Consider the following 26425-nt stretch of genomic DNA (forward strand, 5'->3'; position numbering starts at 1 on the left):
TTTTTTTGTTTTCAATGACCTGCGTATGTTCGGTCCCTGCAGGTCTGTTCTCATAGTTGAACAGCCTCAGAATTCAGTTCTCTGACACTCGTGAGGCTTCACAGTTGTGTCACAGCAGCTGCTTGGAAGGATGTTTTACCTGAACTGTGAGGTGATTGATCAACCACCAAACCTTTGCAGTGGGGGCGGCAAGAAACTTAAAATCTGTGTGAATGTGAATATGGTGTATCTTCATCACTCTGTATGCTCCGGCAAAGGCAGGAGGCCCGGCACCCACACCCCTGATCCAGGCATCCAAGAGCCCCCCCCCCATTAGACAAAGACTCGGGAACAACCACCCCCCCGCGCACCCGCTTCCCGGGGGATACGGTCCACCCCACTCAGGTGTTGTAGACTCCCTCCCTGCCTGGAAAAGAGCCTCAAGGTCAGGGACGCAGGCACCCCCAGGACACCACCAACACCCCGGCAGCAGACGCCGACCCGTCCCACCCAGCGTGGAGGCAAGTGACAGAGAACAACGTGACCATCCCCCTGTTGTGTGTTTATGTGTGTGTGTATTAAAAGAGTTGCAATTAAAATTGGTGGTTGCCTCCACCAAAGATCCCTACGTGTCTAAAGCAAGCAAAGCCTGATGGGGGGGGGGGGGGGGGTCTCTTTGACCTCATCGATTTATTTTCTCAAGTCATTGTGATCTTTGATATGTTTTTGCGTAGAAGGAAATGTAGATGCCGAAGTGAATCGCTCCTCGCCCTTTTTGTCCCTGCTGGCTTGCCATTGCGTTTTATTAACAGCCTCACTGCAGCGCCGTGTCTGTCCAGCAGGTGGCGGCAGAGCGCAGGAATCTCCATCCTCCCGTGGAGTCGGGACCGCCGCTAAGGACGGAGCTTCTACACCTTTAAGAACCGGGAACTCCTCGGCTGACGGGAGGCCACGCCGCGCGCCTGCTCAGTGTGCAGCCGCCGCGGTTCGGGTCCCGGTTCTGACGGTTCGTGCGTCCGCGCTGATGTCGCTCCGTGGGACTGCTGGTCTGCACTTTTACTGGAGAATAATGCCGTGCGGAGCTGCGGCTGCGCAGAAAAGCACAGAAAAAACAAGGTAAAAACGCACGCGCGCGCTCTCTCTGTGTCTCTTTGTTGTTTTTTGTTGGAGTTAAACGGTCTCGCGTGATCTTGGAAAACTGTTTCAGTCCTCGCAGGCTGTTTAGGGTCCTGCATCCCAGAAACCACAGATGGACCTTCATCCCTGAGGGATGGAGGGATGAAGAGATGGAGGCATGAAGAGATTCAGGGATGAAGAGATGGAGGGTTAAATAGATGGAGGGATAAATAGATGGAGGCATGAAGAGATGGAGGGATAAATAGATGCAGGAATGAAGTGATGGAGGCATGAAGAGATGGAGGGATAAATAGATGGAGGGATGAAGTGATGGAGGCATGAAGAGATGGAGGGATAAATAGATGGAGGGATGAAGTGATGGAGGCATGAAGAGATGGAGGGATGAAGAGATGGAGGGATAAATAGATGGAGGGATGAAGTGATGGAGGCATGAAGAGATGGAGGGATGAAGAGATGGAGGGATGAATAGATGCAGGCATAAAGAGATGGAGGGATTAATAGATGGAGGCACAGAGGGATGCTGGGATGGAGGCAGAACAATCACATTTCGCCCTTAAATGTCTTCAGTCTGCTCACTGAGGTGAAGCTTCTTCGTCATATTGATGTTATCTCAGCCGCCGCTGAGTGACCCGTCTTTATCACACGTTGCTGGTATTTAAAGTAATCCAATACTCGACCAGATTACAGCCTCAGGATTGTAATCTGCTGCCTGATTCCTGACGGTGGAGTCCATCTCTGAACCGCTAAGGTAGGTGGTACCCTCTGAAGTGAGGGATGTTCTGTGTGAACGCGACTTTCAGACGTGTTTTTTTTAGCCAAGATCCACTTTCTTCATGGAAAAAACTCACGAGTGACCCCAGCAACAGAAAATGTAAGAAGAAAAGAACTGTGTTGATGTACCAGCCCCTCCTGGATCTCACCTACATGTTATAGTTTTAATAGTTTTTTTTTTTTTTTACTTTTGTCTTAATCCAAAATGTAACTTTAACAGAAATGTATTTGGGGGAAAAACCAATGATTTCACTTTTGTTTGAGTTGAATGTGTCTGTTGACCGCTTAACCTTAAAGTCCTGCTCCGATCATCTTTGATCTGTTTTCAGATCATTATTAAGATGATCTCGTGTTTAGTCCAAATCTAAACACGTGTCGTTTTCCAGGACAGCGTTTCTGGAGAGCGGCAGGAGTTCATAAGAAATGTACCTTTGAGTTGTGGGCGGGACTGTTGGCGCAGAGTAAGCCTGCCCTGAATTCCCATCATCCACCTGTTTACACTCTCTCCCACTAGTTTAAAGCCCTCACACCCCCAACCTAACATTATTGGTGCAACAAAAATGGCAGAGAAATTGGAGCCACCCAGCCGTCCCGTTTAGATCCAGAATCCAGCTAACACGAGGAAAACAAAGACGTACACGGATGACTAGAACTTCTTCCTTTTAATACTGCTCCTGATTCACAACAATACTCAGAAATTTAACTATGAGCTGAATGTTTGTAGTGAAGTGAAGTGAAAAAATAACAGACAGACTCGTGTCTCTGATCTTTATAGTTTTGTGAACCTTCTACACGGTCTGACATCGGATCTGGCAGGGCTAGCTGCTAAACGCTATCTTTAGCTGCTATTTTGGTTGCAACTGAGATGTGAGTGTGTGTGTTGGTGTATGTGTGTGTTTGTGTGTTTGTGCGGTTATGTCTTTGGGTGGTATTGTACTTCATCCCCTAATGGATTTAGCCACCTACCAATTACATTTACACACATTTAATAGTCATTAAATGTGTGTGCAGTTTGTTTTGTCAGGACGGAGCTTCTACACCTTTAAGAACCGGGACCTCCTCGGCTGATGGGTGCCACGCCGCGCGCCTGCTCAGTGTGCAGCCGCCGCGGTTTGGCTGGCGGTTCGTGCGTCCGCGCTGATGTCGCACTTTTACTGGAGAATAATGCCGTGCGGAACAGAAAAAAACTAAGTTTTCTAAATTTGTTTTCTCAAAGATCTGCATGAAAACTTCAGGACTCTGGAGTTAAAAAACTGTAAAAGTTCATTTGCTTGACTTTGAGCATTACTCATTAAATCTTTTAAAGAATGACGACTGTGGACACGTTTCAGTCCAGAGTCAGAACATTTGTCATTTTCTTTCAGAATTTAAATAGTTTTTCTATTTAAGTGGACAAGAAACTCAGATAAATAGCGTCTACTTAAATAACGCACTTTAGCACTTTAGAGTCACGGTCCCATTCACCGATTCTCACACGGATGGCGGCTCCGCCGTGACGTGGGGCTCGGTGTCTTGTCCAAGGACACTTCAATACATGGTGGGGGGCAGGGTGAGAACCGAACCTGCGATCTTCTGATCAGAGGTCGACCGCTCTACCTCTGATGATTGTAGAAGCGTGAACCATCGTGTTGCTGCAGTTGTGTGTGTGAATATGATCTTATTCCACAATATTCCGTCTGTTTCTTTTCCGTTTTTTGGGAATATGTCATCTAAAAAGGAAAGGGGGTTAACGTGAGGTGACATCCGGAATCTTCTACACGGAATCAGGAGCTCAACCAACGTTTTCCTGAAATAGACGACGACCTTCAAGCTTGTGTGGTCCATCGTTTGCGTGGGATGCTCAGCAGCAGGAACGTATTCCTGATTCTTTGCTGCTCTGGGAACTTTAGTGTTTCCGTGGATTTTGGCAGCGGATGCTCTTCATGGAGCGCATCGTCACGGAGCCTCATGGACGGCGTGGAACGCAGACAGCGCCGGCCCAAACCTGGTGTGTTTTTCATCTGCGCACGAGGAGGACTGGTGTCCAGAACCACACGTTGATGAAACGACATTCTGCAAGCCCAACAGAAATGTTCTGGAAAACTCTTTGGAACCCGTTTCTCCAGAAGATGCATAAATCCAAAGAAATTTGTGGAAAGTTTTCTTTGATCCTCCATTTTCAACAGTCCAGGTTCCCATGAACCGCTTTTGAACTGCTGCTCACACAGTTTGTGTGGATGAAACTGTTTGTTCATCGGCGGAACTTCCTCGGGTCCGTCTGGCGGGAACGAGCAGCGGCGGTTCTCTTTTCCCCCTTTGGGCCTCAGCGCTTCATCCTGGGAGCGCCGCCAGGACCGACCACAAGCAGCCGCTGCCTCCTGCCTCTCCTGACAGCTCGCACTCAAAGCTCCTGAACGTGGTGGGGGCCTCCACCGGGCTTCCGAGGATCCATGAAAGCTGGGTTTTCCCTGAAGTGAGGGGTCCGGGTGACCGAGGTCAAACCGTTTCCGTCATGTCAGCAATCCGGTGGGGGGAGAAGTCAGAACTCCAAGAAGGGATGAAAACAGCTCAACAGGAAAATGCATGGGACTAAATTATCATAGAGAAAGGGCTGCACAATGGTGTAGTGGTCAGCACTGTCCCCTCACAGTGAGAAGGCCCTGGTTCAATTCCTGGCTGGAGATTGCCTGTTGTCCCTGAGGATGTGTGGCTTTTCTCCAGTCCAACATCACTCTTCACGGGTTCACTGAATATTCCCTTAGCTGTGAATGTGTGCGCTGGTTTTTGGTCGTCTCTGCGATGGTCTGGAGAACGCCGCCTTCACCCGCCCATCGCTGGGATAGGCCCCAGCAGCCCCATGACTGTGATGCTTAGAAGATGGATTTTAGAAAAATATATAATTCCATTAGTTGATGCAGACGGCACAAGCAAAAACCTTTATTAGTATAGTAGTACTATAGTAGAGTATAGCGCTTTGTATTCATGTGAAAGACGAGGCGAGTCTTTAGAAAGAAGTACACAAAGAAAACAAGACATTTACACAAAATGAACACCCCTCCCTCCCCTGGTTCCTCCCTCCCCCCACCCACTTCCCTGGTAGAACCTTTATTACAGAACTGAACTAAAACATGCGTCTTAAACGGACGGTCTGGCTCGGTGCTGCTGTGCCGAGGCGGTTTTATGGGGATCCCAGCCCGACCACGGGGTCGTCCACTCAACACAGGGTCCACTCTACAGCTATTAGACCACAGAGCCGCAATGTGAACGAGCACCACCGCAACAGCCCCCCCTTCAGGCGGGGCTGATAGTGACCCGGAACAGTGGATCCCCGTGAGGACGCACTGGAGTCAGAAAAAGAAAGCATTAAACATCAACTTAAATAATGTACATTTAATAATAATGCTTAAATGTTTAGTATATTGAAAGAATCATATAAATTAACAGTTAAATGTTTTTAATGAAGGAAATATAAATCAGAAGAATGAATTTAAATGAAAAGAAAAGGTCAATTTCAACATTAACAAACCTCATGATTAAACCAGATTAAAAAGTGGGTCTTGAGCCTCTTCTTGAAAACCTCCACGGTCTCTGCGGCCCTGAGGCCCTCCGGCAGGCTGTTCCACAGGCGAGGACTGGAAAGGTGGAACGAGGCCTCGCCGTGAGACCGGGGGACCTCGGATCTGACCTTCTGCTTTGTTCAGTTTGTCCTGCATGGAAATATTCCTAACACTGTATGTTCTTTGGTATCTCCAGATTACCAATCTGGTTCTTGATGGTTGCTGCAAACAGGAGGGATTATTGTTGTGTTTGCGTTGGGATGAAGTTACAGTGAGACTGAGTTCATGTCAGAGACATCTTCTCCCTCCAGGTTTTCAGAGGACACACATGTTGATTGGTCTACCTGGAGCTTCAGGTCTCTGACCAACCTCTGGTTTGGTTGTAGAGCTCACCTTAGTGCCACAGATATGCAAAGATCTCCTGGCACTGGGACCAGGAGCTGAACGCGGCAGAACAGGTTTCTGCCTCAGGACTACTTGGCTTGATCAGAGAGGGACCAGAGGCAGGACGTAAAGGCCCATCTGGCCTGCCCAGGACAGCATGCCAGTTGTTGAAAAGACGGGCCACAAAAATGTCAGTGAGATTGCCAAAAGAACTTCCAGGTGGCTGTGGATCCAGAGTGAGGACACTTTTGACTCAAGTGGGGGTCCTGCCACCTTCCAGGTGAGGTGAAGATCAGGGACTCTTCTCTGACGATGTGTCCAGACTGCATATTTCCGGTGTTACAACGTTCCAATAAGCATCATTCCGATTGTCTCGCTAAAGAATTACTTTGTCAACGCTTGGAATCCTTAATAAACTGCAAAGCATCATGGGAAACACCATGATGCTCTGCAGGATCAGAGAGCAGAAATACTGAAGCTGGTTCCTGCAGGAACCGAGGAACGCTCTGCTACAGTGTGATGTAGCTTCTGACTGTTGCTGTTGGTGATGAGGCCGTTACAGCCTGCTCTTCGTCGCCCACGTGCTTCAGCTCAGCCTGTTTTCCCTGAGTCATCCTCACTTCTCTCCAAGCAAAAACACTTCTCTCCTTCTGCAGATTCTGACATGAAGAAAGACATCGAGACGCTCATCGCAGAGGAACGGGCCGGAATCCTCCTGAAGTATTCGACGGTGAGTCCGAGCGCACGCACACACACGGACACACACACACCCACACACACACACACACACACCACTTCAATGTTAATGTTTGGGTTCATTAGGGGTTTCTTTTGTGTTCAGTTTCACTCAAACACAGGTTTTTGTTTGTGAGCATCTGTCTGGGCATGTATTTATGTGTGTGTTTGTGTGTGTGTGTGTGTGTGTGTGTGTATGTTCTCCATGTGTGTTCAAATTTGTTTGTGTGTTTTCTGTGTTTGTGTGGTTGCCTGAACCTGTGTGTAGGAGGCTGTGTGTGTGGGACTGCCAGAGCTTTGAAAATAAACTGCTGAATCTGAGTTTTGAGGGTTTTGTTTGTCAAATGTGAGGTTTAAACTGATGGAAAGTTAAATCTGGGAAGCTGGTTCATCACCTCAGGTTTAACAAATGAAAGGACCAAGGAACGTCTAATTCTAACATTTTTTCCCAAGTAGCTTTCCAGGGATGCTGATAGATTGAAATCCCTAGAAGAATTCTGAATGGCCTCTTCCTGAGGTCACTGGTCAATGGAACTTCAGTTGTGGTTGAATACTTAAAGACCCACTCCAATGAAAAATGAAAATGGTGTTTTTCTCATGATGGAGGACGTGTATAAAAACATTGAAGGTTAAAACTGTTTTTCTGAGTATGTCCTTATTCAAATGTCGTTGGATCAGATGAAAGGAGGTTATTTGGCTACGTTCACACTGCAGGGCTTAATGCTCAATTCCGATTTTTTTTGAAAAAATCTAATTTTTTTGCAAGGCCGTTCACATTTCCAAGTAAATCTGAACTTTTTTGATCTCCAGTGTGACTGTGAAACGACCCAGAATTGACCCGCATGCGCAGAAGAGTACTCAACGGTGAACGACGTCACTCGTTGTTTGCTGAAGTAGCTAACGTTAGCAATGGATGTCAACATCAGTGTTGTCAACAGCGGGGCTCTTTTGCAATTCATTTTCACGAAGGAGCCAGCACAATTACAATCTTCTCATTTTAAGAAGGCATTAGAGGTGGGATCGGCTGTACCCACTGTAGTGGAATGGGGATGTGTATGTGCTGGAGCATCCTGGAGAGGCTAAGGGTCAGAACAGGGAGGACGATCCGCCTTGGGTCCCCCGCGCTTCTGACCACGGTCGGAAAGGGAAAAATGTCATCCCTGGAAAGGTTCAACACCACGCTTTGCCATTTCTCTGGAAATGTTTTCAAAGATTGCTAGGTTGCAATAAGAGCGCTTGAGTTTGTCCTGAATAGAGCTGTCACCCCAGATATGAATCCAATCAGTGATCTTGCTTCCCTTCCACTGACTGGTCTCAGCAGCATCGTCCGCCATGGTTGATGTTTATGTTCTTGTTCCCGCCTACTTCAACGCAGAATGATGACGTTTGTAGCGTATCGATGACGTACGGGTCAGATTCATGTGGCCTCACCGGTCAGACGGCGGTCGCATTTGAAAAGATCAGATGTGTAGTGGATTCAGGACCACATACCCAAGTGGCCTGGGTCACATTTGAAAAGATCGGATCTGTGTCTTTCAGACTGTCATGAAAAGATCAGATACAGGTCGCATAGGGGCAAAAAAATCAGAATTGGGTCGTTTCAGCCTGGGGTGTGAGCGTAGCTTAGATAAAGTTCAGACTTCTCATGCAGGTACTGCTGTGGGCGGTACCAAATCTCGCGTTCTCCCCTCCATTCCTGAAGCGTCCAATTGCAGACGAACAGATGCAATAACATTTTCATTTCCTCGTCTGAGCTGGAATCTGGCTCTAAGCTGTGCGGACAGACAGCTCCAAGATTGATCGCCATTTTCTGCTACCCTACGAGCTTGTGAGGCGCTTGTCGCTAGTGGGAGAGAGTGTAAACAAAGGCATGCTGGGAAATTGGCTAGGCTAACTTCCGCGCCAGTCCTGTCCTGTAACTCTACAGAAACTATGTCCTAGAAAACGACCACTGGGAACGTCATCTTATTTGCTGTATTTTTTTTTTTTTTTTAATTCTCTACTCCTGAAATTCTCTGAACACTAGTCGCATTAAGGGTTTTGGTCTTGGAAAAGTCCAGAAACACTGAGTTTTATGGTGGGTCAAGTATGGAACAGAGGTTCTCTGATGGTCAGGGAAGAACATGTGACCCTCCAAACTGACAGTTTCCTTTTAGGTTGGAGTTTTAGTTTCTGCTGGACCTCCTCTAACAGCCTATTTAGGAATCGGGTACAGTAGAGAGATAGAGGCAGGGAGAAAACAGAAGAGCAAGGTTGTTTTCTCATCTCATCTTAAATTAGGAGAGACAAAACTCTCGCTGTGACATCGCTCATTCAGGCCTTCAGGCTGTGCATATGACAGTGTTCCGTCGTGTATCGCAGGGAAAACGTTCTAGGAACCCGCAAAATAGGAGGAAAGGTGTTTTACGGCAACAACTCCTTACTCTACCCTTTTCTCAGACAGACAGGAACATTTTCACACTTTTCTCTCTCGTTTAAACTCTCAAAGTTCAAACCGTCACAGAAAAAGAGTGGCAGAATTTTAGAATGAAAACAAAGATCTGATCGTGATTGACGTGGATTTGGCAAACGGAACGCATTCTGTAGAGGAGACACGGCACACAGGAGGTTGATTGATAGGGCCTCCAGCCAATCTGGATGCAGAACGTGCTGCTGGAAAAAGGACAAAAATAGAACCCTGTTTGAGGCATGGTGTTAGCTCCTCCCTCCTGCTGCTGGTTTGGCTGTAGATGACCCCACAGCATTTTTGAGCTTCAGAGCTCTGCACCTCCTGTTGAGGTTCCTTCAGCTCGGTTACGATTCCACTGAGGAGAGTGAGGCGGCGAGCTAAGACCTCCGTCACTGCGTGTTCTTCTTCTGTGCTGAATCGTGGTTTCCTCCATAGTCATGTGAGCTGCAGAGAAACAAGCGGAAGGATGCTTCTCTGCAGCATCCAGATGCATGTGCAGCAGCTGAAGTTGCTACTGCCTACAGAAGTTGCAGGAATTGCCATGTTTTGTGGCCATGCAGGGCCGGCAGGGCGGCGTGGAGATCAACCCCTGGGAGGATGCTGACTTCAGCCTGTACAAAGCCATCGACCGCTTCGGTTTCATGCAGTGAGTGACCGTGCGTCTCTGCAGAGGCCTGCTTGTGGACCGCAGCACTTGCTGATCGAGTCGTGGTCTGTTTGTCTTTTCCAGTGCCAAAGAGCTGCCGGCTCCAGCTGCACACGAGGAGAAGGTCAGCAGGGAGATCCGACAGGTGAAGCTGTCAAGCTCCGCCTTTTTTCACGATCAGCCGTATTCCCCTCCACAGGTGAAGCAGCTGGAGGTGGAGAGAGCTGAGAAGTGGCTGAAGATGGTGAGGAAATGGGACAAATACAAGAACAGCAAAAAGGTGAGGAGCAGCTCAGATGTGTGGAGTTGTTCATGCTTTCTAGAGAAGGTAAAGAGCCACAGCGGGGTCACATGACCCATCAGCGGGGTCACATAACCCATCAGCGGGGTCACATAACCCATCAGCGGGGTCACATGACCCATCAGCGGTGTCACATGACCCATCAGCGGGGTCACATGACCCATCAGCGGAGTCACATGACCCATCAGCGGGGTCACATAACCCATCAGCGGGGTCACATGACCCATCAGCGGGGTCACATAACCCATCAGCGGGGTCACATGACCCATCAGCGGGGTCACATGACCCATCAGCGGTGTCACATGACCCATCAGCGGGGTCACATGACCCATCAGTGGAGTCACATGACCCATCAGCGGAGTCACATGACCCATCAGCGGGGTCACATGACCCATCAGCGGGGTCACATGACCCATCAGCGGGGTCACATGACCCATCAGCGGGGTCACATGACCCATCAGCGGTGTCACATGACCCATCAGCGGGGTCACATGACCCATCAGTGGAGTCACATGACCCATCAGCGGGGTCACATGACCCATTTCACCTCAGAGAAGAAGGTGAGCATCACAAAACTGCTGCTCGCGCCTGTCCAAAAATGTGGTCACAAACTTGATGCCCTAGATGCCACCGCCAAACATTTTGAGCCGGATGGCTACATGGAGCAGCTTCTGCGTTTATCTCATTCACAACGAATGGAAGACGTGATGATGCTGAGATATCAGGTTTATTTTGAAGAGCTCCACAAAAGCATCAGTCATGACGTCTCCGTGTCTGGGTTCATGAGATCATTCAGAGACTCTCCCGGTACGATGAGGGTCACCATCTCCTGCAGGAGCTGTTCAGCGGTACTTCTGTCTGTCTGTGACCCAGTTTAATGACCTGCTGTCCAGCGTTAGAAGATCTTTTTATTATTGTCTCGATGAAAATAGAAAGAAATGTCAGGAGGAGAGCAATCAGATTCTCCCCATGTTGGTTGGACTCCACCTGCTGGTTGTGTCATTGAACACGTCACATGTCCAGAGCTGAGTCCCTGATTGGTTGGCGCCGTGCATTTGGTTTTCACCAAATCACAATAGCTGCTGGACCGACGCACCGTGCCTGACGCTCAAATGACGCCGCAGGTTCTCCAAGGCATGAATGGTGGGGCTGGACCTCCTGCCCCTCCGTTTTGGCACCAGGCCCCTTCCTTGCTGACTGTCTCTCAGTGCTGGCGATGCTCTGGCCTCTATCTGCGGCTGGCTTTCCGCCTCCTGACTGCCTGGCCGCCCTGGGAGGGGGGGCGCCTACCACGGCTGTCTGGGGGGCCGGTCGCTCCGGGGAGCCTTCTTCCCCCGGTTGTGCCCATCCGCCTGCTCCTCCACGCTGCCACCCAAATAAATGTTGCTCACAGACACGTAGGGCTCCGGGAACTGGATAGGTGGGTTATGCTGGCGGGGCTCACTGGGGGCATCTCTCTCTGGGGTTGGGTTGGCACCCACCCTCCATCCCACTTTTACTAGCATATTAGACACCATGATTCATCTATGGCCTTGTGGGGATGGTCTGGTGGAGGGGGCACGGTGAAACATCCGTGCTCATCTTTCACTGGTCCGCCCCACAATTTTAACTTCCACTTTGGACAGACACACTGCATGTTAGCAGCACACACACAGCAAATACACACCGCACACAGAGGGACACGGAGCGGGGGGGCTCTACTGCTTGGCAGTGGTGGGGCCCCCCACACTGGAGACCTCCTATTTTACCTGCAGCACACACACAGTTCACCCACACCACCATACATAGGTGGGGTCGGGGAGGGGCGGCCGGTCTTCACCCGCCTGGCTCTCTCAGGGCAGCTGGGCTTGTGGGTATCCTGTCGGCTGCAGTGGTGGTCGGGCGTGCAGCGCTGGGGGGTCGGTCGGCTGGAGGGGGTTACTGCGTCGCGACGGGGGGTGGGGGGCAAACGAAAGATTGCGAATATGTGTGCGAGAGTGCATGGGTGGGACGGACCTGGGGGCTGGCTCGCTGGGATCCTCTGGGGCTCTCCATCGCCATCACAGAGTGGGGTGCCGGGGCTGGCTTGCGGAGACGGAGCGCTGGTCGGGTGGTAGCCGGCTCATGGGTTCTCTGGGCCCTGTCCTCGTCCTTGGCCCTTTTCTCGGTGGCCGGCGCCTGGTGGCCCCCATGGCTGCCGCCTGGTACGGTTAAGCACTTCTGTCCTGTGGTCTGAGGGCCGGGACGCCGAGTTCGCCTATGTCTCTCGGCAGGGGGCCCCTGTAGGGGGGCCTTCTCTGCGCCTGGCTGGGTGGGTGGGCGGTATTTTCCGCTCATCTCCGTGTCAGAATTTCACCTTTGATGTAATATTTGTGTTTCCAGCAGATCTGGTCTAATAGCTTAAAAGAATAACTTATTCATTGCATATTAGGGTGTATACCCCACTTTCTCACCTCTCTTTCTTTCACTCTCTTCCACCCCTCCCCATCTTACATTCTTCCCCTCTCCCTCCCCACACACACTAAATGTAACAAATAAATAAAAAATAATAAAAAACAACAAGGGGTTTATTCAAATATACACTCTGGTTTCTTGAAGTTCTATAACCTCTTTTTGTGATAATAAAACCTGTCCAACACAAAAGGCCTTCAGCTTTAATCTGTTTGCTCAGCTGTTGGACAGATCAAGTTAAAAAAAATAAAAACAAATGACGCTGCAGGACCTCAGATGGCATCTGAACATTGACTCACCAGTGAAACTGGACGCCCCTGACAACGCGTGAATAGCGTTTATATCTTTGGCTCTAGAGTAGCCACACACTGCTCTATAAATGTAATCTGTCTGCCCTACTAACGCTGCAGGTGCAGCCTGCTGGTTGCTCTGTGGACTTGTTCAGTGAGTGTTGGAACGCTCCCCAGTGGGTAAATCCATCTTCATATTGATCTTGTTTCAGAGAGAGCGCTCTGTGAAGCTGCAGCATCTAACAGACCTTCACAGCTGGGGGGTATTCCAGAAAGCAGGTTATGCTAGTTACCACGGTAAGTTTGAGGCTAAGGAAGTTGATAACCTCAGCTTTCAGTTGCAAAAATGGAGGTATGTTTCAGGGTATGTCAAGTTACCATAGTAACTCATGCTCTGAACATAACCTGGTCTGGAGCAGGTTTAGTTGAAGGTTAGTTTGTTTTCAGAGAGGTGAAGCAGCATGGCGTGTCCATTTGAAGATGATTTAGTGGATGAAAAAGCTCAGATAATACTTTTTCCACCATGAGAGGAGGATAAGACCACATATGGATGTTGGAAAGATAAACTTTTTTACTTTGATCTAACTTAATTATTTGCTTCAGTTAAGATAAATCAATTCTTGTTAGTTAAGTCAGCTTAAAAATAACAAGTACTTATCAGACAGTTATTTTACTTTCATTAAAATTCATTCAATGAAGTAGTTGTAACGTTGGTGCTGCTGTTAGATCGGCACAGCAAGGGATTCTGGGAGACCATTCCCTTTGCCTGTCTGGACGGATCTGGGTTTAAGTGTGAGTTTTTGATCAAATGTGTTTAGTTGTTTAACTGTTTTACTGTGTTTTGCCGAGTTATTTGTACTGTTATAATTAATTCTATCTGCACCATGAGTGAGAGGAAGAGGATGATGAGTATATATAGCCCCCCTTCTGTTTAGTGGTGTAAAGAGAGATTCATAGACATGGTATATTGTTACATGATTCAAATCTGTTTTGTTTCATTCATTTTATTGTTATAAAAATGTGAATAACTGCAAGCTCAAATTTAGACATATGAGAGTTCAAGAATTACAATAAATTAAGATGGAAAACTTTAATTGAATTGGAGTAATATTGATGGACGTATAATCTTCATACGCCGTCATTAAGTAAACGCACGAGTTTCTGATCTTATTTCCATTTTCTTGTGATGCATATATATATATATATATATATATATATATATATATATATATATATATATACAACTTATCCAATTTTGCCAACTTAAATGAATTACTTCTATTGGTAACAAACAATTGAGTTAAATTTAATCAACCTAATTCCTTACGTCTATAAAACTCAATAATTGTTTATACAACTCAAATTTATGTATTTATCTAAATAAATGTCATATTACTCCAATTCAATTAATATTTTTTCCATCTTAATTAATTATACTTCTTGATCTCTCATATGTCTAAGTTTGAGCCGGCAGATATGCTCATTTTTATTACAATAAAAAGGACGGAAAAAATATGCACGTCGTGCATAAATTCATTAAAGAATTTTCCGTCATTGTCATTACAGTCATTGGTGGTAGGGGTGCTATATAAACTCATCATCCTTTCCTTTACTCTCACTCATGGTGCAGAGACATAAGCATAGTAGGACAAAATAACTCAGCAAAACACAGTAAAACAGCTAAACAACTAAACACATTTGGTCAAAAACCCACACTTAAACCCAAATCCGTCCAGACAGGCAAAGGGAATGGTATCCCACAATCCCTTGTGGTGCCGATCTAACAGCAGCACCAAAGTTACACCTACTTAATTAAATCAATTTGAATGAAAGGAAAATAACTGTCGGAAAACTACGTGTTATTTTTAGATTGACTTAACAAAAAAATGATTTATCTTAACTGAAGCAAATAATTAAGTTAGATCAAAGTAAAAAAGTTTATCTTTCAAACATCCATATGTGGTCTATCACCATCTCACTGTGGAAAAAGTATTATCTGAGCTTCTTCATCCACTAAATCATCTTCAAATGGACACGTCATGCTGGTTCACCTCTCTGTAAACAAAGTAACCTTCAACTAAACCTGCTGCAGACCAGGTTATGTTCAGAGCATGAGTTGCTACGGCAACTTGACATACCCTGAAACATACCTCCATTTCTGGAACCGAAAGCTGAGGTTATCCACTTCCTTAGCCTCAAACTTACCGTGGTAACTAGCATAACCTGCTTTCTGGAATACCCCCCTGATCCAGGTCGTTAAAAACTCCATAAGCATCAAGTCTTTGAGCCCTCTTTAGATGTTTCTGTGGTCACTTGTCCCCCGGTGTTTTTCAGGGTTGTGGTCGGTTCTCCTTTTTTGCAGTAATTTTAAGGTTAAGTTAAATTTGAGGACATTTTAAGACTTCCAAGCATGACCGGTGTGCGTCTGTTGTTGTTGACCCTGAGCCGGAAAACATAGACACACACAGACACACTTAAGCATACACACATATTAACACACATACACACAGAGCACTGAAGGTACTGACTGTCCATCAGAATACTTTTCTATGTAGGTCTTGTGTTTTCTCCTCCAGACTGTCGTGGCGTCTTAAAGTAAACTCTGGTGTGCTCGGCGTTACGCCTCAAAGTTCCCTCGCTGAAGGTAGTTCTCCTCTGAGGCTGTGCGGTCATGGATGCTGCTTCTTCTGTGTTTGTCTGCTCTGCGGTCAGATGGTGTCCCGGGTCTATAAAGGCATCCCACTGCAGCTCCGCGGCCGCGCCTGGGTCCTGATGCTGGATGTGGAGCGTACCAAGAGGGAGAACGAGGGCAAATATGAGGTGGGGATGTGGAACCGTGAAGATCCTCACAGTCTCTGGTTTACTTTGGAAGCTTTTTGGATCAGAACTTTCTCACATTTATATACATACTTTAACAAATGTAGTTGAATCTTTCTCGTAACCATGGACACGGGTGTTTGTCCCACCTCCAAAGTTACCAGGAGATGATTGTTAGGGTTAGCCGAGTTCACAAACACTCTTTGTCAACAACAAGAAACTTCAGGGTACATTCAGTGTCCAAAAAGATGAATGAATAATTATGAATGACTTAATGCTTTTCCAACTTTTGATCATATGGAACCATTTTAACCAATTAATCCGTTTTTTTACACTTACAAATAATCCTCCCTCCCCCATAGAACCAGTCTACCATAAAAAACAAAAGTCCAAAATAAACTGATCGTCTATAAATTCATCCTAATAAGGCAAAAAAACATCAGAAAAAAAAAGTTGTTTCTCTGATATACCAGTAAAAAATAATTTAGGGCGCCCCAAGAAAAAGAAAATTGTAAAATTGTAGATCTCCCCCAGCACGTACTCATGGGCTGTACTGGATCCCAAAAGCCTCGATCCAGCCAGACAGGATCCTCTGTGAGAAGGGAGGATCCCCCTCGTCTTCTGCCCACGTTCTTCTGTTTCCTCCTCTCTGGTCTTCAACCCTTCAGCTGTTTTTGCTTTTACTCTCTCACATGTCGTCTAGATCAGTCGTCTCCAACATTTCATGTCAGGCAATATTTTCCTACGTTTGCTTATAATAAGTTTTAGCTTTTGATTTCTGAAAAACCTGCTTTTCATGTTCAAAACCTACTACGAGAAATTAGGTCAAAAAAAGCTGAGAACATTAGTAGTTTTTTTGGGTTTTTTGCAGATGAGGATTTGTTGAAGGTAAATTATTGATTAGTAGAATTTGTTTTTGATTTATAAATAATTGAATAAATACAAGATTACAGTTTTTTTCGATAGAATACCATCATAACATTCAACCCAGTCTCAGATCATCTTTCAAAGCAAAAAGATTTTTCATGTTTTGTTTTTACATAAATCCTGATTTTATTGTGTATTTATTTTAACACAGAGGAACATTTTCTGTGCTTAAGTTTCTTAACAGCTGCCGTCCTAATTCCACCCATTATCTCCTTTTTCAAGTTTCCTCAGATCAGAAACATTTTCAGCAGGTCGGCAACGTTATTTGACTGAATCTTCATCCTCTGTCAAATGTTTGCAGCTGGTTTAAACTTAGACTTTGTGATGGAGATGAAAACAAAATGGATGCTAACAACCAGACGCTAACTTTAGCCGTGTCCAACTTTTAAGGTGTGATGGATAAATAAAGTAAAATAAAATGACACAACTGTCGTAAAACTGGTATTTTCTAAATATAATAATGAATAGGAATCCATTGTGTCTGCATCTTTATTATCTGTGAAACGTTCAAAAGCTTCTGGTACGTTGAACAGCTGTCTCAATAAATCCATATTTGGAGGAAAACTCCTGGTTCTGTCTGTAAATAGCAGCTTTATTTTTCTCTGAAGTCAAACTTCTTCTTCGGTTTCCTCACTGACTCTGTTCTCCCCAAAGAAACTTTCCGAATACGTTTTATGGTTTGTTTCTGTTAGCTTTGAAGCATTAAGGTTCCAACTTTGCGGCCCGAGCATCTGCTCAAAGTCACGTGACGTGTCAACACAGACAGAATCTGGTGGTTTTTCAAAATAAAACTTCCGTTAGTATCACAAAATGAACAAAACAGAAATAATAGAAGTTAGTATATGCATTTTTTTTTCTGTCTGCGGCCCGGTACCAAATGGCCCACAGGGATTAGGGACCACTGGACTGAAATAGGAATCTGTTGAATCTCATTGAAGTGAGTGAGTCTTTTGAAACAGCAGCAGCCCTTCAGCCGGGAAGCTGATGTAACTCTTTGAGAATTCTGCTGAAGCTTAGGCTCTTCTTCCTCCGGGACTTTCCATCTTTTCCCTGCAGAAAATGAAGGAACAGGCTCGGCTGTTCTCACAGGAGATCAAACAGATTGACCTGGACATCAACAGAACCTTTCGGAACCACATCATGTTCATGGATCGGTTTGGAGTCAAGTAAGTTTCAGATCTTTTTCTTGACCAGTGCTGAAATGAGGATGATGGGCTTTTCTGTCTTCAGTTCAAAGTGTTTCTCTGGGAAACATAAAAATGTTTAATTCATTTCATCTTCTGTCTAAGTTCAAACGAGGCTGAAAGTAACAAACTGAGACTTTCTTTCTCTTCTTGTTGTGTGTGTGAAGGATTTTTATGTTCTTCAGATGTTTTTTGTTTTTACATTTTAATGGTGCATCATTCATGTCAAGATAAAAAGATGAAGACTAATGTGTCTGTCGTGTGAAGGAAGAACTCATTTGTGTTTCATGACGCGTTTTGTGACTTTAAAAGCATGAAAAAGCTTCAATTTACAGGAAACTTAAAGGGACCACAAAAAAACATTTTCAGTGTGGCATTAATGTCATCATTCTGTGGGTGTAAAAAGCAGATTTTACCACCAAGTTATTCCAAGTTCATCATTCATACAGCCGTGAACACTCGACGAGCAGCACCACCCGACCATAGCGCCTTCAGGTTGTTAGTGGACAGGCAGGTGTTGACGGTGAACCTGTCTACAAGTGTCATCAGCAGATTTGCATCAAGACTCAGAACTACTGGCAGAGTTTGTGACAGACCCAGGAGTGGAGCCCCGCCAGTGACAGACCACAACCATGACCAGAACCTAACGACCTCTGACCTCAGACAGGGTTTAGCAAACGCCACACAGCTGCAGGCCCTGTTACCAGATGTGAGGGGTACTAGGGAGTCCAGACAAACCATTCACAACCGACTAGAATGACTGACGACCGTTTCAGGTGACTCTACTGACACCAAGACACCGCCGTGAACGTTTGCAGTACAGACCATGTGACCTGGACGATGCAGCAAGGGTCTACTGTCCCGTTCACTGATGAGTGTCAGGTCGCCTCTCACAGAAATGATGGTCGTCAAGAAGGCAAGGTGAGCAACACGCCGAGGTCAACATGGTTCCCAGGGTTCACTTTGGCGGAGGAGGAGGAGCAACAGTCTGAACAGGCATCTCCAGTCGGAGCAAAACCCTCATCGGGGTTATAGTTGATGGTCCAGTCACTGCAACGTCTCACAGTAGAGACACAGTAGAACCATCATCATCCCCCAAGTCCACCAGAACACCCCAAACTTTCTCTTCATGGATGATAGTGCTCCACCACACGGTACCAGAATTGTCACAGCTGGACTTCAGGTAGTGGGAGTGGCTTGGTGGTCTGGCCAGCAATGACCCTTGACCTGAACCCTATAGTCTGGGACCAGCTGAAGCAGAGACTGGATGATCGGACCCCCAAGTGACCCGGCAGAACTGCATGTATACGCCTCAGAACCTCATCATGAGGCTGATGAGGAGCACGAGAGATCGCTGAGAAGCTGTCGTTGCAGCAAATGCTGGAATTACCCGCTGCTGTTGACATGGTTAATGTTTGTTATTTTTTATTATTATCTTCAATTTTGTGTTAATAAATATCACAGTAATAAAAATAATGTTTTTTTCTCATTCATCATTAGTGACATCAAAGGCAACTTTAATGTATCCATACATCATCTAAACCCATTTTGACCCTTTTCGGGGGGGCTGCCACTAACCTGGCCCCTCGTGAACTTGAACCGGGACCTTTTTCCTGTGAGGCAAGACCGCTAACCATTGAGCCACGGTGCAGCCCGACTTTTATTCGTTTCAATAATTCAGACCAAACTCATGGAAATAAAAATATCCTGAACTTACTGTAAGTCGTGTACTCAACCTGAAAAGTCATAAGGATTCAAAGAAGAAAACTCAGCTAAACGACTAGAAGAACAGAACTTCCTATTTTCACTTTAAATAACGTTTCTGTTTAGACGACTCAGGACATGTTTTATAAAAAGATGGAGCTGATAGCATGCAGTGGTCTTCTCAGTGTCTGCTAGAATTTGTTTAATGATCTCCTCCTCTTCCTCTCCTCTTCCTCCTCAGGCAGCAGTCTCTGTTCCACATCCTCTCTGCATATTCAGTCTACAACACGGTAAGTGGCTGCTTCCTCCTTCTCACATGGAGGGGTCCAGAATGACCTTTCACCTTGATCGCGTCGTGTAGGGCGGTGCGGAAAAATTCATTTCTGCATTATGTAACTATAGTTCATTTGGAGATACTTATATCGATTCAAAATGCTGTCAGGAGGATATTTATTTATTTCTGAGCGTCCTTCAGTGTCTGACTCTTGTTTTCCACTTCAACCTCCAACCGCTAGTTGGCAGCAGAGCACAGAGAGCCTCTGAGCAGCTCTACTCACATGAAACAACAACAGGAGAAGCAGCTTGTTTTGTTATGAGACATGAACTACTTAGTTTTTACTTGGGATGGGAACCAAACCTAAACTCTGTGCCATGTTGCTGCCAGAACCTCCCAGCAATAGATTCTAGTTCTGATGGATCAGAGTGACGTGTCCAACGCTCTGAAAAAAGGCCAACGCCGTGGCGATGAGCGATGAAATCCGTGTTTACTTCCAGGTGGGAGAAAGTGGAGCTGCAGCTGCAGAGCAGACCGTCATGGAAACAAAGCATTAAAGCGTCTCCTTCATCCTGTCATGCTGCCTCATCATCATCACTGTATTGTTTCTGGAAAGAATTAGTGTTTTTTTCCTTTATTTTTGAAACAGCATTCAGACTCCTGAACTGTTTAAAAATACTGGAGAAGCTACATTAAGCAATACAGAAAAGAAACTGCACTTTATTTACTCAATCATACTTTTAGAACATCATTGGTTAAGGCTCATTCATTCTATTTTTTTAGACTGAAAAATTTTTGGTTGTGGAAATCAGACAATGTTGACTGTTCCCTTTCTATATTTTAACTTACCAAAATAAAAGCACTGTGAATTTGTTTGGCTAAAAACAACTTCTATGTGAAATATAGTTGCAGTGCTTAACATTATTATCATTAATAAACAGAATTTTACCATTTTATTACAATGAAAGACGTTTTGAAATTCAGGTAGAGTTTTTGTAAGTCATACTCTTTTAAAAAAGAAGTGTTGTTGTACAATATCGCGATAATTATCGTATCGCCAGACTTTTGCTGATGCACACCCCTAGCATAGTGCATGTTGAGGTGAGTCGGGGGGTGGGGGTGGGGGGTTGGCAGCAGCTGTCCAGGAGCGCCAAGATCTGATGAGAACTGCAAAAAAAAAGGAGCCAGAACAGAAGAGGAAGAGGCAAGAAAACAAAAGCGCCTAAAACAACCGGAAACTCTGTAAATGCATCAGAAGAGGACACTTTGAGCTGGTGTGAGGAAGAGGACCGTCCAGCACTGAGGAAGAGTCCTGTGGCTTCACACCCTGACAGCCGTGCACATGAACGTGCACGTCTGCAACAGAGCTGATGAACAAAGGTGTACAGCAGCTTCATCTGTCCAGACGATGAAGACAGAGAGGTCAGAGGAAGGTCAGAAGGTGAAGTTCTCCCAGAGGAGGAACCCTCAGATGTTCAGGAGAACCACATTTGACGGACAGAACAGTTCTACGAGTCCCTAAACACCAAAATGAGGGAAAAGTCTGTTCATACCGATCGGACCCCCCATCGTTCATGCAGGGGGGGCTCTGTGTTCTGCAGCCGAGAGGTGTGTGGGGGGGGACGTAGCTGGAGATACTAGGAGGACACTGAAGCTGTCCTGATCTCCACAGACGTATTGTGGCGTCTGCTTTGGGGAAAGTTTCACACTTTCCTTTGTGTTACCTTTGTGTTATCCTTTGTGTCACACACTGGAAGTCTTTGCGGTTCTTCCCTGAAAGTTTCACTTCAGGGAGGGACACTCAACGTCTTTTTGCGTCTCCTGCAGGAGGTGAGTTACTGCCAGGGCATGAGTCAGATCGCCGCCCTGCTGCTCATGTTCATGAACGAGGAGGACGCCTTCTGGGCGCTGTCGCAGCTGCTGAGCGACCACAAACACGCCATGCACGGTGAGAGCAGTTCAGGGAACTCCACCTCTGCAGGAAGTGGCTTCTCCCATAATTGGACACTTCCTCTCCGTCCTTTCTGTAGGCTTTTTTGTTCCCGGTTTTCCCAAACTCCATCGATTCCAGGCGCATCACGATCAGATCCTTTCCAAACTCCTGCCCAAGCTGAAGAAGCATCTGGTGAGATCTGAGATGCACGAGAGAGAGCTGCTGCTGGTGAGCGTTTGTGCATGTGTGTGCGTTTGCTGATGCCGGTCTCTTCCTCTGCAGGACAGAGAGCACATGTCTGCAGGGATTTACAGCACCAAGTGGTTCCTGCAGTGCTTCATTGACAGGGTGAGGAGGGTGGAGGGTGTTGGTGTTGACCCCGTCTTGCTGAATCTCAACACATGCATCCATCTTCTTGCATCCTCCTGCTTCCTGACAGAAGTAACGCTGGACGTTAGACTGGATCCTCTGAAACAAACTGCTCAAGGTTTAAGGGATTATTGTCAGTTTTGACGTCACCTGACTCGTCACTATAGCAACAGGCATCTTTTATGCATGGAGGAGTAGTGCGAGGCAACCATTGACTGTCTATGAGGACAGTCTGAGTGACGTCACCCATAGAAAACGGTTTACTTCTGGCTCCAACCAAATCAGTCGCCATATTTTATGCGAAACGCATCTTGAGGCCAGAAGTCGTCAGTAAGCAGTTTATGGGTTCAAGTCAGCCTGAGTCAATGTTTCTATGGTAACCACTCTCACCAATCAGGAGTGAGCTTTTTAGGAGGCCACAGCCCTACTACCACTTGAAAGCCGGCCACATTTGACGTGAGACCACATACTTTTAATGAGGAATCCGATTGGTCAGTTTATAATTAGAATAAGTACAGAAAAAATATTTAAAAAAAAACTTCTGATCATCCAGAAGATGTTAAAAATAAAAAGGTGTCAGGTCCAGAACGGTTATTCTGATCCAATAGAATGACTGAGTAACCGCCGTTTGTGTCTCTATAGACGTCTGTGGGATTTTGGCTTCCTGGAGCCAGCGGGCACTTCCTGTTTGGAACGCCGGGATCCAGTTCTCACATGTAGTCACTGTGGATGGGTCAGATGGGCTTTTGGGGCTGCAGCTCTCACACATGTGGCTGCATGCTTGGCTGACAGGCCTGGGCTTTTGCAGCGAGCTCGCCTCCAGCTGGGTTACAAAGCGCCACATGGCAGCGCCGGCTGTGTCACGGCCCCACACGGAAAGAAGTACCAAGTCAAGCGATCCTGCCTGAGCATCGGCCTGCTCTCTGATTCCACTTCCTCTCTCTTTCCTATATTAAATGATAGCTGAAGGATCTGCATGAAGCAACATGACTTCCTAGGAATTTAGAAATAGATTTTTATAAATAATTTTTAAGAAAAGACTTCCTTATTTTAGATTTTGAAAGTAAAAAACTTTAGGGAAAAGCCTTTTAATACCTTTGGGATTCTGTTTTAACAGAGAAACATGTCCATTAAGTCCAGAAATGAGTCAAACTGAGCACCAGTGTAAATGTGAAGAGCGCCACCTACAGGAACTTTGTTCTCCTTGGCCTGCACCTCTGGCAGTGAAACAAAAACAGTTCATTTTGTGCTGAAACGGGAGTTGTGTGTTGGGAAGCGGTTATCCGCCCCCCTTCCTGAACCCACAGGCTTGTGGTGGCGGTCTGGCAGCGTCAGACTGCTGTCAGCACTTCTTGGGAAGGCCCGCTGAGCTCTGGGAACAGAGAACTTCACGCCTTGGCGCTGCTGCATGTTCCGACCAAATGTTGGCCGCTTCCATTCGAACATTTTGAAAAGCCTTTCCAGATCTGGGACGGCGTTCCTACAAACACCTTCTGCTTGTGGAATAAATGTTTGAACCTCTGCTGCGTCTGAACTCCGGGTGTTTTGTGGCTGTGCAGACGCCGTTCCCTCTGACGCTGCGCTTGTGGGATATCTTCATCCTGGAGGGGGATCGGCTCCTCACCGCCATGGCGTACACCATCCTGAAGACACATAAGCGTAAGACTTTCCCCTCAGTCCCCACAGGGCCCACAGTTTACCGGAGGCAGCTGAACGCTGTGTGTGCGTGTGTGTGTGTGTGGGTGTGTGTGTGTGCGTGCACGTACATGTTGTGTCTGCAGAGCTTCTCCTGAAAATGTCCCTGGAGGAGCTGAGGGACTTCCTGCAGGAGCGGATTTCTCGCACTTTGCTCCTCAGTGATGATGTGATGGTGGAGCAGCTGCAGGCTTCCATGTCGGAGTTGAGAAAGATGAAGCTGGACCTCCCCCCCCCAGGTGCAGAGCTGAGGTCTGCAGTCTAAATGTTCACGGGGGCTTTCAGGACTCCTGCATCTCCTCTGTCTTGCTCCTTTTTTTTAGGCAAGCTGGAGGAACTACCTCCAAAACCGCTCGGTCAGGAGCCCCTCCTGCTGCGGAGTCCAGTCCAACCCTCCAGGGGGACGCCGTCCTCAGCCAGCGCCCCCCCCAGAGTCGGCCTGAGCCTTCACATCATTTCCCACTCGACAGACTCAATTTCCTCAGACCAGAGTCCTTCCAAGGACCCCAAAGCCCTGGACGCCGTGGAGGAGCCGCTGCCCTCTCCAGACCTGGTCATCATCCACAGCCAAGTCCCACTGACTCCTGACGGGTCCCCAATGATGGGACCCCCGCCTTACCAGCCCCCGGGAAGTCCAGCAGCGCCCCCATCAGGTCATCCATCATCACTGCCGGAGCAGGAAGATCCAGACAGAACTGAAGCCCCCCCTGCTCCGTCCTGCACAGTCCCACGCTCCGCCTCTGCACCCTCAGCCCAGCTACAGTCAGTGATTTCGGATTCGGGCCCGGCAGCAGCAGAACAGGCCTCGGTGCTGGTCTCTGAAGTTCTGCAGAACAGGACTGCAGATCATCCCATCGGGATTTGAAGGTCATGACTAAAAAGAGCAGCGACCATGTCAGGACAAATTAGTTTTCTTAAGTTTTTAGTCATTTAGGCGACCTCTGCCCTTTGGTTCCCCCACTCCCCCTCTGCCCTTTGGTTTCTCCAAATGCCCCCTCTGCCCTTTTGGCTCCGCCCAATCCCCTCTGTCCAAGTTGTTAAGAGTCATCATTTCTATAGCAACCACTCTCACCCATCACAAGTGATCTTGTTGGAAGGCCACACCCCCTACCACTTGAAAGCAGGCTACAGAAAACTAGAACTAGAGGGTCCTGCCAGCTGTTTGTTCCTCTAAAGAAGTCTATGGGTATACCCTGTTTGAGATGCCGGGGGGGGTTGTGTTCTCATTTACAATCACTGGTTTCCCTCACACACCTTTCCATGAAAAAGCTGCGCTAAAACCTCTGAATGCTGAATGTACAGAGCCATGTCTGTGGTTCTGCTGCTGGGTTGTTCCCTTTCGTGTCTTGCACCTCTCAGCAGCTCCTCTCACTCCTTTTCCTGAAGTCGTGCTCAGGATCCGCTCCATGCTCATTCGTTCCACTGGCTTGGTTTCCTGACGCTTCTTCAGTCTCTCTGGACTTTTTCCATCGACTCGCTGCTGCTGTCTTTGACGGAAACCTCTGCTTTTTCACCGATGTAGCAGCACTTTAGACTTCGTGCTGAATTCGGCTGCCAAGTGGGCGGTGTTAAGGTTTGGTTTGAAGGGATTATCATGAGGAAAAGCAAACCTCCCGTTCTCTGCCTGCGGCTTCAGAGACCGTTCCTGATCAGAGCAGCAGAGCAGAGACGACCGTTTGAGCTTAGACTGTGGCGGAATCAGTGCCGATCCGTGCACACGTCTATGACACGTCTGCTCTCAAACAGCAGCTAAAGGAGGGTTTCTGCAAGCTGCACATGTGAACTGCCACATCCTTCTTCAGCTTGTGTTTCAGGCCACCCGTCCGTCCTCCTTCATGGACGTTCAGAGGTTTCTCTCCGCCGCACTCCAAAGCAAGTTTTTCTGTGCCACACTGAGCGGGAGGAAGCAGGTTCATTTTCAACCCCCGTCAGCTCGGTTTAACGTCAAGCCGGTGCTCGATCCTTCAAAGATGGACCGTTTTCCATCTGGGATGTAAATGTGTGAGTTCAGTTCACGTGGCCCGCTGTGTGTGGAGTTTGAATGTACAATCTCTTCAGATCCGACCTTGGACGTAGTAGAACACCAACATGTGGAAGTTCGTTTTAAAAGTAGATTTAAGTAGAAAACTTTTTTAAGCAAGGAGAAGTCTGCCTTTGTGTTCCTATTTAAAGCCATTTTCTCAATTATCTGATGTGAAAAAAACATGTTTAAGTGCTTTGGATAGTGTAAGAGTTTGAATAAAGCCTTCAGATAAAAGGAGTCCACTTTTTTGTTTGATGATGTGTTGAAACAATCCCAATCTGACACAATTCTCCAACAATAATGTATCCATACATGGTGTTTTACACACACACACACACACACACTGCAGAATATGGGGCATTCCTTTGATATCATAACCATATCTGAAACTCGGTTTCAAGGACACTGACTTTGAAATAGAAAACTATGAGCTTAGCCCTTGTCCTATCTTAGATGACCCCACCCTCACATTGACGTGTTCTCCCTACCATGACAAAGGTGGATAAAGGTGGAAAGATTTCATGTAATCCATGAACACCAGTGAAGATCACAAATCATTGAAGAAAAAAGGTTCAGAGCACTGTCTAGTGGGTCTAGATGACCCAACTCCCAACGTTAAAGTGCCTAGAATAGCACAAGGTTTATCTATGTGAACAGAGTAAACAAAAAAGGTGGAGGAGTTGCAATGTATCTGAAAAAAAGCTATGCTTACAGTAATTGATAAATTGCCTGTTGCAGTGGATGGAATGCTGCAATGTCTTACCATTAAAACATGTAACGATTTAGGGAAAAATGTCATTATAAGCTGTGTTTATAGGTCATCAGGGTCAAGCTTACAGGT

The 26425-nt window shown here is 46.6% G+C and overlaps 1 protein-coding gene across 4 annotated transcripts; it reads left to right on the forward strand.

Moving 5' to 3' along the window:
• Nucleotides 1–810: 810 nt before the first annotated feature.
• On the forward strand, nucleotides 811–25821 carry LOC101162571 (USP6 N-terminal-like protein). Of its 4 annotated transcripts, none has more exons than XM_004084594.4 (14): nucleotides 811–1095; nucleotides 6464–6537; nucleotides 9552–9637; nucleotides 9722–9761; nucleotides 9837–9917; nucleotides 15371–15478; nucleotides 17459–17568; nucleotides 19532–19580; nucleotides 21392–21512; nucleotides 21595–21689; nucleotides 21780–21845; nucleotides 23426–23525; nucleotides 23648–23800; nucleotides 23885–25821. In XM_004084594.4, the coding sequence occupies exons 2-14, from the start codon at nucleotides 6472–6474 to the stop codon at nucleotides 24424–24426; spliced, it is 1617 nt and encodes a 538-aa protein (XP_004084642.1). In that variant the 5' UTR covers nucleotides 811–1095; nucleotides 6464–6471; the 3' UTR covers nucleotides 24427–25821. The 4 variants fall into 4 exon arrangements, with proteins under 4 accessions (XP_004084642.1, XP_011491174.1, XP_011491173.1 ...); XM_011492871.4 differs by lacking the exon at nucleotides 811–1095 and adding an exon at nucleotides 1187–1864; XM_011492872.4 differs by lacking the exon at nucleotides 21780–21845 and having other exon boundaries at nucleotides 21595–21725.
• Nucleotides 25822–26425: the final 604 nt, after the last annotated feature.

This window comes from Oryzias latipes, chromosome 3 (genome assembly GCF_053564925.1).
Source record: "Oryzias latipes strain Hd-rR chromosome 3, Olatipes_Hd-rR_3.1".
Lineage (NCBI taxonomy): Eukaryota > Metazoa > Chordata > Actinopteri > Beloniformes > Adrianichthyidae > Oryzias > Oryzias latipes.